The sequence below is a fragment of the Nilaparvata lugens genome, chromosome 4, assembly GCF_014356525.2.
Source record: "Nilaparvata lugens isolate BPH chromosome 4, ASM1435652v1, whole genome shotgun sequence".
Taxonomy (NCBI): domain Eukaryota; kingdom Metazoa; phylum Arthropoda; class Insecta; order Hemiptera; family Delphacidae; genus Nilaparvata; species Nilaparvata lugens.
In genome coordinates this window covers 76,466,537-76,481,146 of record NC_052507.1, presented here as the reverse complement: position 1 = coordinate 76,481,146, position 14,610 = coordinate 76,466,537, and the positions used below count along the sequence as shown (strand labels likewise).

Here is a 14,610-nt window from a genome sequence, read left to right as displayed (position 1 = left end):
CAGAATAGGTACAGAATGGAAACTGTCAATAAAACGCCTATCTAACCCAAAGAACTTAAAGATGCATACTCACATGCAGCGCTAGTGTCGTAATTGGAATTGAAATCCGCCATTGAGGTGGCAACCCATAAGATTATTACATACCAATGCCACCAATGCCTTTGTGATCTATAGTATTACAAATATATATATAGATATAATATCTCGTGCTAAAATACCCCAATGGCGGCCTCCAATTTCAAGTAAGAGCTATCATTGGGAAGGCATAATATTATGTGATTTTCAGTCATTCTCAGTGTATTTCAGTATTCACTTTTCCAGTCTCACTTTGAAGAAAATGACGTTGAGAAATGATGAGTTTTGGTGATAAATATCTATAGTCATTGAAGATAGTAACATTCTCGAGTTCAAGTATTATTTGAAGAGGCTGAAATTTTCGAATTTAGTTTTAATGTTATTGTTTCATATTTTGTTATTCTCAGAGCATTATAATTTCATTTCAGTACTTAATTTTCCAGTCTTTCAATAATGCCATACCTACTTATTAGGCACCTGTGATTTTCTGTACTTTTTATATTATCATATATCACTCATATTTTGTTATTGAATGTCAATAAACATCTATAAAATACAGGGAACAATCTAATAAATTGTTACTATCCATAACTGATCACTCTCAGAATAGCTTATCTCCAGAAAATGATACATTTTTGGAAATTGATTACGGTCACAATAGCGTAACTAGAACAAGGTATTTCATTTTTAATTTTATGTAATTGAATTTTCAATAATTCATCGGAATGAATGCACTGGTGGAAGCACAAGATTCATACAACATTGATATGTGAATTCCAGGTTGTTGAAATTAATACAGACCTCAGAAATAGTGAGGGAGTGTGAACTCATAGTTGTTTTTTGCTCTCCTGAAAAGTTGGGTTTTTGTAGATACGCTACTATTGACTTTTAACCCTCGATAGGCATTGTGGGTCTATATCTCTTTAAGGTCTTTGATCTAACCAATGCTTTTTACATGGCGCAAATACTAGACACGTCACGTGACCTTAGGAAGTTCCAATACTGGTCTTCTGATTGGCTCGTGGCAGTGAACCAGATCAATTGATCCGGATCATTAAAGTGATCCGAGCTTACCATCAATACTATTACAATGCGGCGCTTCCTAACAAGATGGCGGATTTTTGCGCCAGGGTACTAGCCAAGTTTCCATACTGTATGTGTACTGTGGTAATACCGCATCTACATTTTGGCCCAATGTCGACCAGCGCCAGTGTGTGGATGGGAGGTTGGCCAGAGGTGGCCTTCATTAAGCACTGGTCAAATTGCAGGCTGGGCCAACATGTAGATGCGGCCACTAACAACAGGAAGAGTGTGACGAGCTGGTGCGAATGGACATGTCTTCGAACGAGAAAGACATTCACGCGCAGGGCTTCGTACGAAAAGCAGCTGTTTGACAGCAGCTTCTAACATAGAATAAACAACCAATAACAATAGATAAACCACTGAAAAATTACAAATTAGAGGCCGCGTTGCACAAAATCCTGTTAAATTTCAATCATGATTAGGGATGGGTATCGATACATCGATGTTTAGAAACATCGATGTTTCAACATCAAACATCGATGTTTACTGTTCGATGTTTTTCACTTATCGATGGTTTTACCTAGACATCAGTCATTCGATGTTTTTCCCAACAAAAAGGAATTTTTCAATCAGGCTCTCTGTATTTTTATGTGAGACTGTTGGATACTCTTGAAGATTTACATAACTGTGGCCCTTGTCAAGGTTAGATACCTATTTATAATTGAATAAGAGGTCGGATTTTTCGTTTCTAAGAAAGAAAGAGTTTTTCTTATTACAAGTGCTTTCCTCAACATACGTTTAATACCAATTATTAATCTAGCTCTGGAATAGAGGTCCTCGTATTGTATGGAGTGCAGATAGCCATAAAATAACACCTCTATTCATTCTCATTTCCTAAATAAAACTATCAGGTATTGAATAAATACGATTATGAGTAACAATGATTACTAAAATTAGCTTAGGATGAAATCCCAAGACAGAATCTTCGAGGATATCCCGAGAGGTTTCTGACTCAACTATTATTGGATTTTCTTTTTTATATTCGATTAAATATCAATCTCCGTTGATAACGTAGAGTCTGATTACCTACAACTACAAACAATTTATTAACTTACAGTTTCGTTGCTGCCAATCAATAATATTCCTCTGTCCCTTTCTTTTACTTGTACATAAAAAAGGAAATTGATTTCACTATCTGAGTTACTCTAAGGATATAAAAAAATAGTCTTCCGTAAAAAGTACGGCAACACGTCGATGTTTAAAACATCGATGTTTACTGTTCGATGTTTTTCACTTATCGATGGTTTTACCTAGACATCAGTCATTCGATGTTTTTCCCAACAAAAAGGAATTTTTCAATCAGGCTCTCTGTATTTTTATGTGAGACTGTTGGATACTCTTGAAGATTTACATAACTGTGGCCCTTGTCAAGGTTAGATACCTATTTATAATTGAATAAGAGGTCGGATTTTTCGTTTCTAAGGAAGAAAGAGTTTTTCTTATTACAAGTGCTTTCCTCAACATACGTTTAATACCAATTATTAATCTAGCTCTGGAATAGAGGTCCTCGTATTGTATGGAGTGCAGATAGCCATAAAATAACACCTCTATTCATTCTCATTTCCTAAATAAAACTATCAGGTATTGAATAAATACGATTATGAGTAACAATGATTACTAAAATTAGCTTAGGATGAAATCCCAAGACAGAATCTTCGAGGATATCCCGAGAGGTTTCTGACTCAACTATTATTGGATTTTCTTTTTTATATTCGATTAAATATCAATTTCCGTTGATAACGTAGAGTCTGATTACCTACAACTACAAACAATTTATTAACTTACAGTTTCGTTGCTGCCAATCAATAATATTCCTCTGTCCCTTTCTTTTACTTGTACATAAAAAAGGAAATTGATTTCACTATCTGAGCTACTCTAAGGATATAAAAAAATAGTCTTCCGTAAAAAGTACGGCAACACGTCGATGTTTAAAACATCGATGTTTACTGTTCGATGTTTTTCACTTATCGATGTTCAGAAGAAAAAAACATCGATGTTTTGTCTTTCGATAACCATCACTAATCATGATTGAAGTCCACGATAAACAATCAGAGAAGGTTCTATTAAAGAAGCTTCTCTGATACGATCTCGAGGCATTTAATCTGGGTTAGAAGTTAACCGACGATTGACAGCACTTGAATAGCACGTAGGCCTACAATCCGGCTCCTGTAGTATTGGCTATCGACGGAGGGCCACTGAAATATTATACTACCCATTCAAAAACATTGATCATTTTTGAATTACGTATCTTTCCATAAGCAACAGTTGCTCTTTTGTGTTTTCTCAAAAGCAATGTGTTTCATCCGAAAAGATACACAAGGAGCTGTAATGCACCGTTCCATGAGCAACAGATGCTCTTTTGTGTCTACTAAAAAGCAACGAGTTTCATCCGAAAAGATACACAAGGAGCTTTAATGCATCTTCCCATAAGCAACAGATGCTCTTTTGTGTTTTCTCAAAAGCAACGTGTTGCATCCGAAAAGATACACAAGGAGCTGTAATGTACCGTTCCATGAGCAACAGATGCTCTTTTGTGTCTACTAAAAAGCAACGAGTTTCATCCGAAAAGATACACAAGGAGCTTTAATGTATCTTCCCATGAGCAACAGATGCTCTTTTGTATTTTTATGTGAGACTGTTGGATACTCTTGAAGATTTACATAACTGTGGCCCTTGTCAAGGTTAGATACCTATTTATAATTGAATAAGAGGTCGGATTTTTCGTTTCTAAGAAAGAAAGAGTTTTTCTTATTACAAGTGCTTTCCTCAACATACGTTTAATACCAATTATTAATCTAGCTCTGGAATAGAGGTCCTCGTATTGTATGGAGTGCAGATAGCCATAAAATAACACCTCTATTCATTCTCATTTCCTAAATAAAACTATCAGGTATTGAATAAATACGATTATGAGTAACAATGATTACTAAAATTAGCTTAGGATGAAATCCCAAGACAGAATCTTCGAGGATATCCCGAGAGGTTTCTGACTCAACTATTATTGGATTTTCTTTTTTATATTCGATTAAATATCAATTTCCGTTGATAACGTAGAGTCTGATTACCTACAACTACAAACAATTTATTAACTTACAGTTTCGTTGCTGCCAATCAATAATATTCCTCTGTCCCTTTCTTTTACTTGTACATAAAAAAGGAAATTGATTTCACTATCTGAGCTACTCTAAGGATATAAAAAAATAGTCTTCCGTAAAAAGTACGGCAACACGTCGATGTTTAAAACATCGATGTTTACTGTTCGATGTTTTTCACTTATCGATGTTCAGAAGAAAAAAACATCGATGTTTTGTCTTTCGATAACCATCACTAATCATGATTGAAGTCCACGATAAACAATCAGAGAAGGTTCTATTAAAGAAGCTTCTCTGATACGATCTCGAGGCATTTAATCTGGGTTAGAAGTTAACCGACGATTGACAGCACTTGAATAGCACGTAGGCCTACAATCCGGCTCCTGTAGTATTGGCTATCGACGGAGGGCCACTGAAATATTATACTACCCATTCAAAAACATTGATCATTTTTGAATTACGTATCTTTCCATAAGCAACAGTTGCTCTTTTGTGTTTTCTCAAAAGCAATGTGTTTCATCCGAAAAGATACACAAGGAGCTGTAATGCACCGTTCCATGAGCAACAGATGCTCTTTTGTGTCTACTAAAAAGCAACGAGTTTCATCCGAAAAGATACACAAGGAGCTTTAATGCATCTTCCCATAAGCAACAGATGCTCTTTTGTGTTTTCTCAAAAGCAACGTGTTGCATCCGAAAAGATACACAAGGAGCTGTAAGTACCGTTCCATGAGCAACAGATGTTCTTTTGTGTCTACTAAAAAGCAACGAGTTTCATCCGAAAAGATACACAAGGAGCTTTAATGCATCTTCCCATAAGCAACAGATGCTCTTTTGTATTTTTTCAAAAGCAACGAGTTGCATCCGAAAAGATACACAAGGAGCTTTAATGTACCTTTCCATGAGCAACAGATGCTCTTTTATGTCTTCTAAAAAGCAACGAGTTACGTCCGAAAAGATACTCAAGTAGCTTTAATGTATCTTCCCATAAGCAACAGATGCTCTTTTGTATTTTCTCAGAAGCAACATGTTGCATCCGAAAAGATACACAAGGATCTTTTTGGAGTTACGACCTTTCAGCACAACACAGCCTATCAGCTGACATTCGTTCAACATGCTTTTTCCGTTGTTGGTGATAGTTTGCAACTCTCTCATTCAAGAAGAGTCTCTGTGTGTAGGGAGCTTCCTTCAAGGAAGCTCTGTAGGGAGCTACCTCCATTAAAGGCCTCTGAAGCTGATGTTTTTGCAAAGCCGTGAATATTACCCCACAAACCATGCCTTGGCTTATAGGCCGTTTCAAAGTCACGGAGGCAAGCTATGGGACGCGTACTGTAAATATAGTAAGTTGCAACTTACTTGCAATCATCTAAATCACTCTCGTCAGCATCCATTTTCTCTTTCCTGGATCTCTTGACAGGAGATGGCTTCGGACAGCAGGATGGGCAGTACCAGTCGCCTTCAGGTACTTTCTGTTCACAAAACAAATAAATGTTTTTATTAAATTCGTTTCTAATCAAAAAGTACTACCAGGACCTCCTAGTACTAGGATACATATACTATATGACCTATAGTATAGGTCATAGGCACCATAGTATATAGGAGTCCTGGTACTACATGTTCTTTAGAAAAAAATCAAACACACAGATCTATTTTTTATAAATTCGATTAAAACGTACATTATATGTATAAATTACATACAGAGTGGGTGAAAAGTCTGAGAACGGCTTAGTATCTCATAAAAAGAAGTGATTCCAAGGTGGGTGTGATTGGGGATGTTACTCGAATTGAAAATACCACTTTACTATGACTTTATAAAAATCTGGTCCGCCATCTTGGATCCGCCATATTGAATGCAACTTCATTTTTTTAAATAGGAAGGTGGTCATGCGATACATGATTTCGATAGGGAATTTCAAGAAAAAATGAATGGCGGAAACCGCATATTGATATCTGAAACCGTTTCGAAGATATTCACATTATTAATCAATACTATTCAAAGCAGAAAGGAGAGAAAAAAGTCAGAGAACGGCTTAGTATCTCATAAAAAGAAGTAATTCCAAGGTGGGTGTGATTGGGGATGTTACTCGAATTGAAAATACCACTTTATGACTTTATAAAAATCTGGTCCGCCATCTTGAACGTAAAGTAGTAATTTTCAACTCGAGTAGCATCCCCAATCACACCCTCCTTGGAATCACTTCTTGTTATGAAATACTAAGCCGTTCTCAGACTTTTTCTCTCCTTTCTGCTTTGAATAGTATTGATTATTAATGTGAATATCTTCGAAACGGTTTGAGATATTCATATGCGGTTTCTGCCATTCATTTTTCTTGAAATTCCCTATCGAAATCATGTATCGCTTGACCACCTTCCTATTTAAGAAAATTAAGTTGCATTCAATATGGCGGACCAGATTTTCAAAGTCATTGTAAAGTTTTTTTTTCAATTTGAGTAGGATCCCCAATCACACCCACCGTCAATTTTTAAGACCTTTTGTGTATGAGATAGTAAGCCGTTCTCGGACTTTTCACCCACCCTGTATATTATACATGATTAAATGGGTTTCTGATTCATAAAACGGTGCTCTACTACGATTCTACTTTGAAAAATATCTATCACACTGATTGATTTTTGATTCAAACCAGGATGATTTTTATTTACTCTACATTGCATTTACTTGGATAAATCAATCCTGAATGATTTCAGTTTACTATAAATTAAATTTACTCTAAAAGCGCCTCCGATACTTGTAAGTATGAAAGCGGTTCCATTCAAAAGAATGCAGTAATATCGTCACTGGAGATTCTAAAATCAAGTACATTAGCTTGCCTTGAAAAAGGTCAGAGGCGATACCAATATGGTACCGATATAATAGAGAAAAGATAGCATAAGAACATATCCCACGGTAGCCTATAAGTAGTTTATGTTGCAAATTTCAAGCCAATATTGTTAACTCAAGCCGATTACTGACAAATACTGCCTATCATTACTGTTTTGGCCGGGTGAGAGTGTAATGCCTAGTCGACAAATCGACCTAGTCGCTGGCCGTGTTGGTCTTACCATCCACACAGCATGCCCAATCGAGGCCAGCGACATATACATATTAGAAATATGAACTAAAATGAACACAATAAGAAATAATAAAACAGTGATAATTAATAACAATTAAACCTATAGCAACTCAATTACACAGGAAAAAACAGCAGAGCAGACGACAAAACCGGGAACAGGACACATTGTTTGACATGGTGTGGAATCCAGTTGTTTGCCAGTGCTGGCCTTCACTGGCATTCATTGGCCTTCGCTCGAGAAAAATCGGAACGATGGCCAACTAAGGCCATTGAAGGCCAGCGCTGGCAAACAACTGGCATCCACACTCTGGCGCTGGTCGGCATTTGTACGCATTGGGCCAACATGTGGATGCGGCATTAGAACGGCACCACAGAATACATACAGAATGGAAAGTATCAATCCAAACAATGCATTCTACATGACGCCAAGACTTGAGTGACAAGGCTTGAGTGCACAAAGACCACATCACGTGACTACGCCATCTTGTTAGAAATTAAAATTACCGCTATCCGGGTCTTTTGAAAGGGTCGCGGCAGTGGACGAGACCGATTGACCCGGATCAGTAAAGTGATCCGAACTTCCCATCCTACTACTACTGTATTACAATGCTGAACTTTCTTTCAAGATGGCGGATTTTGGCGTCAGGATACTAGCCGACTTTCCATTCTGTATTGTATTCTGTGACGGCACAGTATGAGAGACTACTAGCGTCACATAGCTTCAAGAAAAAGTAACTACTATGACTATCGGCATGAGTTAACAATGCAATTTGCAACAGAAACGCCCTATACCATCGGATATCTTCAATGCTATCGTTTCTCTATGTTGATACTTCACAATATAATTTCTTAGCAAAACTTCAATATAATTGTTACTTTACAATATAATTTCTCAGCATAACTTCAATGTAATTAAACTTTACTTTACAATATAAATAGAGTAGAATAACTCGCCTTGAGAGGAGGTTTGAGGCAGTGGAGATGGTGGCCCTTGTTGCACATATCGCAAAGCAGCATTGATTCGGGATTAGAGGATCGACGGCAAATACGACACGAAGCCTTCAACGCCGATCTGGACCAAGCAATATGGTAATCTGTCAACCAAAACAAACAAACAATTAGTTACAACTCAAATTACAGTACATATTTTTCCAATTTATTTTTTTGAAAAATAATACTACAGTACTTGAAAATCCACACATTTGACATAAGTAATGTCTCAGACTCAGATTCAAGACAAAATTGAATACATGTCACATCTATTTATTTTACAAGTTTACGAAGACTACAGGCAAAGCCCAAAACAGTCTTCATTCATATCAACAATTTAAATCTAACTTGTACGAACGATTTGGCAATGGTGAAAGCTGGAAAGGTATAGAGCGATAGAATTAATCAGGTGCTGACTTTACAACATGAATCTCCCTAATCCCTATAGCATAAGAATATCATACTGAGCTAATGGGAATAAAGGTAAATGTTCATCAATTAGAAAATCCTGAATTGATTAAGTATCATGCTTATGAATGCAGTATAATGTTGTATTTTTAATCTGACTTGATATAAAAACATGATGATGAGATAAACAGGCATGAATATTTATATTACATGATACACAGGGTCCGGCAAAAAAACCTCCCTGATTTAGGAATCCCTGATAGGCATTTGCAAAAAGAATAAGAAACATACAGAACAATTACTTATATTTGTGAATAGCCTATATGATGCCATTTGACATCATTTAGTACACTTTATTTGGTTTTGAAAATTATGTGATAAATGATGTCCCCCATTGTTAAGACATTCACGAAGTCTTTCCCTGAAGTTGTCTATAGTTCTTCGTGTAACTTCCCTTGGAATGGCTGCCACTTCCTGCCTAATGGCATCTTTTAGTTCTTGCAGAGTTTTGGGGCGTTGTTAGTACACTTCAGCCTTTAGGTAGCCCCACAGAAAGAAATCACAAGGTGATAAGTCGGGTGACCTTGGAGGCCAGGAAATGTCTCCTCTTGAAGAAACAAGACGTCCAGGGAACAACTCTCTTAACATTTCCATGGACCGCCGAGCAGTGTGAGCTGTGGCTCCGTCCTGTTGGAACCAAACTTCTTCTTCCTCATGGTCTAAAACAAACTGGTTGATCTTGGGTCGGAGAAATGTCTCTATCAGGTGACAATAGCGATCGGCATTGACCGTTACTGTTTGTCCTTCTTCTTCAAAAAAGTACGGTCCCCATACACCAAATTCCGCAACGGCGCACCAAACTGTGTCTTTGGACTGTGTAGTGGTTGTTGGTGGAGTTCCGTAGGATTTTCTGCAGCCCAGTAGCGGAAATTCTGTTTGTTAACAGTTCCACACAAGTGGAAGTGGGCTTCATCAGAAGAAATGAAGACAGCATCTGGGGGAATGTTCTGCAAAATGTCATCACATGCAGGTTTCATAATCTTCTTCAAACAACTTTTGCGCAACCATTATTTTGTAGGGATGCAGATGAAGTTCTTTATGCAGAATTCTCGTTACACTCCTTTCCGACAATCCCAGGGCAGCTGCATGTTTAACCGCTGAACGCTTTGGAGACTGTTGGATGGATGTTCTCACTCGCGCCACATTCTCTGGTGTTATTGCAGTACGAGGTCGGCCAGTTGATTTTCTTTTTAGTGCTGACCCTGTTTGTCTGAAGTTTGACACCGACAGTCTAATCGTTTTCGCGTCAGGAACACTATCACGTCGGCCAAGTTCGAATCGAATCCGAAACGCTCGTTGAGTAGAAATCACAGTACCGCCATTTTTAATAAACTCCTCCACAACAAACGCCCGATGCTCACCGAGCCAAGCCATGGCAAACACTGAAAATGGCGCGTACGCCGCTACGGAACAATAACCCCTCCACATCTCTATCCCCACTACAACTCACGCGGTGGCTTGCTCAAACCGGGGAGGTTTTTTTGCCGGACCCGGTACGTTTATGGGAATAAAGGTAAATGTTCATCAATTAGAAAATCCTGAATTGATTAAGTAGCATGCTCATGAATGCAGTATAATGTTGTATTTTTAATCTGACTTGATATAAAAACATGATAATGATAAGATAAACATACATGAATATTTATATTACATGATATACATAAACATGATCATGATATGAGCGGATCCGTAAAGAATATTGAAATTCTATAGAAACTCGACAGTTGAGCAGAGTAAGATTAATGTAGAACTACATTTAATCACAAATTCAATTCAAGATAGAACAATACAAAATAAAACAACTGAATTGAATAACCAGAAATAAATATAAGTACGGAATTCAAAACTCACCTAAAGTATAAATATGAACGAATAACTGAGAAATACTACAAGAAGCCATAAGAGATAGCTCCCAACGTTCCCTCAACTTGTAGCCCTCAGTTTCTGCCTTTTCTTTTTCTTTCTCCTTACAATCGGCCACTCCTAAAAGAAATTGTACAAATTAATCAATCAATAGTCAAGAATTTAATAAAAAACAAACAAGTATTATTCTAGTAACAAATCCATAATTTTACAAACAAATCAACCAGTGGCCGAAGCAAATTTTTTTTTAAATAAATGAATAGAATTATATTTCATTCGTTTAATCAAGTCACTGAGCGTTATTTTTAAGTTGAGTTTGATAAATGAGTAATCCCTCTAGAAATGAGGAAACAAAACAACAAAACCTACTCTAGAACATGGTACGCCATAGTGGAGTAGGTCAATTTTCACACAAAAAACGCTAAACATGTAGAGGACACATTATAAGACATTTTTTGTAACTAACTATTGTATGTAATTGTAATATAATATTTTCTCTAATTGATGTAAAAGTTATAGTTTTTTTGGGAAATGAACATTCATTTATTTAATTTATAGATAAAAATGAATGAACCCTTCCAACCTTTTTGAAATGGACACAATGACAAAGTGAGGGTCTCTTGACACTCATAGCTACGCTACGCTGAAATAAGTCCTATCTCCCAAAGTTAAGTCCAAGCTACGAATCTATGCCGTACACATTTTGCTACGCTGCAATAAGTTCTATCTCCCAAAGTTAAATCCAAGCTACAAATCTGTGCCGTACACATCAGCGTAGCAAAGCTTTCAATATTGAGAACAGGTACGTCTTCCGAAAACGTATTTCAGCTTAGCGTAGCTACATGTGAAAAGACCTTAAGAGTAATCCTAAAAAAACAAGAGTTTACAAATAAATTAAAGCCAGCTACATCAATGTAGGATTCGACTCAAATATTTGTGTTATGAAATCAAGAAAATTCTTCTCATATAAATTTCAAACTATAAGCTTTAAATCAAAGATTTCCAACTATCAATCTTTCAATTTCTATCAGGCCCATTGACGGCTTAAATTATATATTCAGGCGGTGGGACCTTCCCGCAAGGGACTCTCCACCAACAAAAGCCATACGAATCTACTTTAGCCTTGAAATCATTAATTATGGATTAGTATTTCGTGTGAAACAATTTCTTTAGTGAGAGTAAGTATGAGTGAAATATTTCATAACAGTTTTTTCTGCTCATTTTTTTCTGTCACGCTTTGTTTTGAGTTTCAATTCATCCCATTATTGATTCAATAAATTTAATAAAGATTCATTTATCCCATTAAGGATTGATTGATTGATAAACTAGAGCGGCAATAAAATGAACACTATGGCCCGTTTGCACAAACGCTGGTTAAATTTCAATTGTGATTAATTTCACTAGAACCAATCAGAGAAGACCTTTTTAAGGCTGTGCAAAGGCTAACTAGTAGTTCTGTGAACAGTAGACCTCACGCAGTATTCTCATCCACAAGTACCTGATTGAAACTATAGACCTTATGGAAATACAGCAATATGATGTATATGCATGTATATGCAATATGTGTGGCTTCTCCACACATCTGTGTAATCACTTGTCAGCTGATTTATGATGAATAATTCTATAGTCTGATTTTTACTCTAATATTGGCGTATGGAGGAGGCTCCTCTTTCCTTTTATATTATCCTTGAAATGCAAAATTTCCAAAAACCTTGTACATACGTCGACGCGCAATTAAAAAAGGAACATACCTGTCAAATTTCATGAAAATCTATTACCTCGTTTCGCCTTAAATGCGCAACATATAAACATTTAAACATTAAGAGAAATGCCAAACCGTCTATCTATTACCTCGTTTCGCCTTAAATGCGCAACATATAAACATTTAAACATTAAGAGAAATGCCAAACCGTCGACTTGAATCTTAGACCTCACTTCGCTCGGTCAAAAATAAACTTACTACTCGTGATATTTTTCCAAGTTTTTCGATTTGTATATTATCATCAAGCTATCAAAATGAAGAAGTTTTCTCAGGAAAAATTTTTTTCCGATCATTACTTTTTGAGATATCAGCGACTGAAGTTTGAATTTTTGGGACAGAACATTTAAAATTCGGTAAGAGATAAATCCATGAGAATTAGAGGATAGATTCTTTATAGTATTGTTGATCTAGCAAAACCAAAATTTTCTGAAGATATCAATTTTTGGAAAAGTTATTCAATTTACCAATAATAACTCAACTAAAAGTTATTTTAGTAAATTAAATAACTATCTTAAAAATTGATATTCTCAGGAAATTTTTGTTTTACTAGATCATCAATACTATGAAGAATCTATCCTCTAATTCTCATGGATTTATCTCTTACCGAATTTTAAATGTTCTGTCCCAAAAATTTAAAGTTTAGGCGCCCATATCTCAAAAATTAATGATCAGAAAAAAATGTTTTCCTGAGAAAACTTTTTCATTTTGATAGCTTGATGATATACAAATCAAAAAACTTGAAAAATATCACGAGTAAAAAGTTTATTTTTAGCCTTTGCACAGCCTTAAAAAGACGTATTCTCTGACTGGTTCTCGTGAAATTAGTCAGGATTAAAATTTAACCGGCTTTTGTACAGCCGGCACTAAAAGAGGGAATAAAAGCATTTCTCAGACATGAAAACTCATCAAGTTGTGTGAATTGTGAACACGCACCGAAAGGCTTCTTCAAGAATCGATGCTCGATTGCCTGTTCGATTTGTAGGATGGCGCAGGCCAAATCGAACACCTCCTTCTTCGGAGATTCCACGTCTGTGCGCATGAGCCGTTCAATGCAGTCTGAAGCTGAAGAAGACTGCGATGTACTGTTTGCCACTGCAAAAACACATCAAAATCATTATCAAGCTCAAGCGTATACAGGAAGTTACATTGCGTGATAAGTAATACGGTGGAAGAATCCGAATGGTAGAATCCAAGGAAGAATTCACATCAGAAACTATAAAAGTCTGGTGTGGCGCACTCACACAACTTTCCTTGCCGTTATGAAAATTGATCACCTGACACTAGTGTACACGCGCATCTCAAGTCTTCTATTCAAAGATCTGAGCCAGCTGGTGACAGGACAATAACGCTGGAGACACAAGAAGTCTGCTATCTCTTCATAGTGAATGATTTAATAGAACCAACAGTTGCCAACAGTTTACAATTGAATAATCACATTTTCTCGAATTTCGAACTTATTTTCAATTTTAGATGAAAATGTTACTGATCATTAATTGTAGAGATTTTTACGCTGAATCTTTTCCACTTGAATTTTCTTGTTTAAATTGTATCTGAAGCCTGATAATTGGGATTCTAAAAACAACATCTGCTTTTCCTGGTCCCATGATCTGTCCACCTGCGATTTTCTGTTTGTGGAGCTATCTCAAATCAAATGTTTTCACAACTTGACCAATAACTGTGGTTGAATCATAACAAACAATTCAAAATGAAATTAACAACATCCCAGCTGAAATTTTGCAGCAATCGTTCAGGAATCTCAACACAGATTTCAAGAGTGTATTCGTGCAGGAGGAAGCCATCTTGAAGAAGTAATTGTCAAAAAGTGATAGATGTTATATCAATAATTCTTAAATGGCAAGTCTTGAACTTTACATTAGTTTGAATAAAATCATTTTTGCCCTTCCCACTAATGTTTTATGGCGTTTTTAAAAGTTCCCGTTATTCTGTGTCACCCTGTATGATTTAATGTTGTAAGATCAATGACAAAATCTTGTTCTATGAAAGCAGGTAAGCAATTACCTAATTGTTTTTATAATATTTCGATAGAATTTATGAGAAAGAACGTCTGAATCGATATTCGATAATTTTAAGAGAATTGTTCAGAGGAACTTTCTATATTTCAAAAAGAGGATAGGGTAGGAGCGAAAAGAATGTATTAACATTAAGTCTTCTCGTCTAAAATTAGTGTCTTGACACTAATATTGTTC

General features: G+C 36.2%; 1 protein-coding gene across 3 annotated transcripts in view; it reads right to left on the bottom strand.

The window, feature by feature from the left end:
• The window catches only part of LOC111049001 (bromodomain adjacent to zinc finger domain protein 1A), an 80,210-nt gene that overhangs the window by 17,364 nt on the left and 48,236 nt on the right, over nt 1-14,610 (bottom strand). For all 3 annotated transcript variants that reach the window (XR_005571135.1, XM_039426507.1, XM_039426508.1), the window contains exons 16-19: nt 13,337-13,495; nt 10,630-10,761; nt 8,275-8,414; nt 5,606-5,718 (exon numbers count right to left, since the gene is read on the bottom strand). Coding sequence is in view for 2 of the 3 variants with exons in the window: in XM_039426507.1 (XP_039282441.1) it covers nt 5,606-5,718; nt 8,275-8,414; nt 10,630-10,761; nt 13,337-13,495 (544 nt within the window). In the remaining variant the exon portion in view is untranslated. The remainder of the gene's footprint in view (nt 1-5,605; nt 5,719-8,274; nt 8,415-10,629; nt 10,762-13,336; nt 13,496-14,610) is intronic.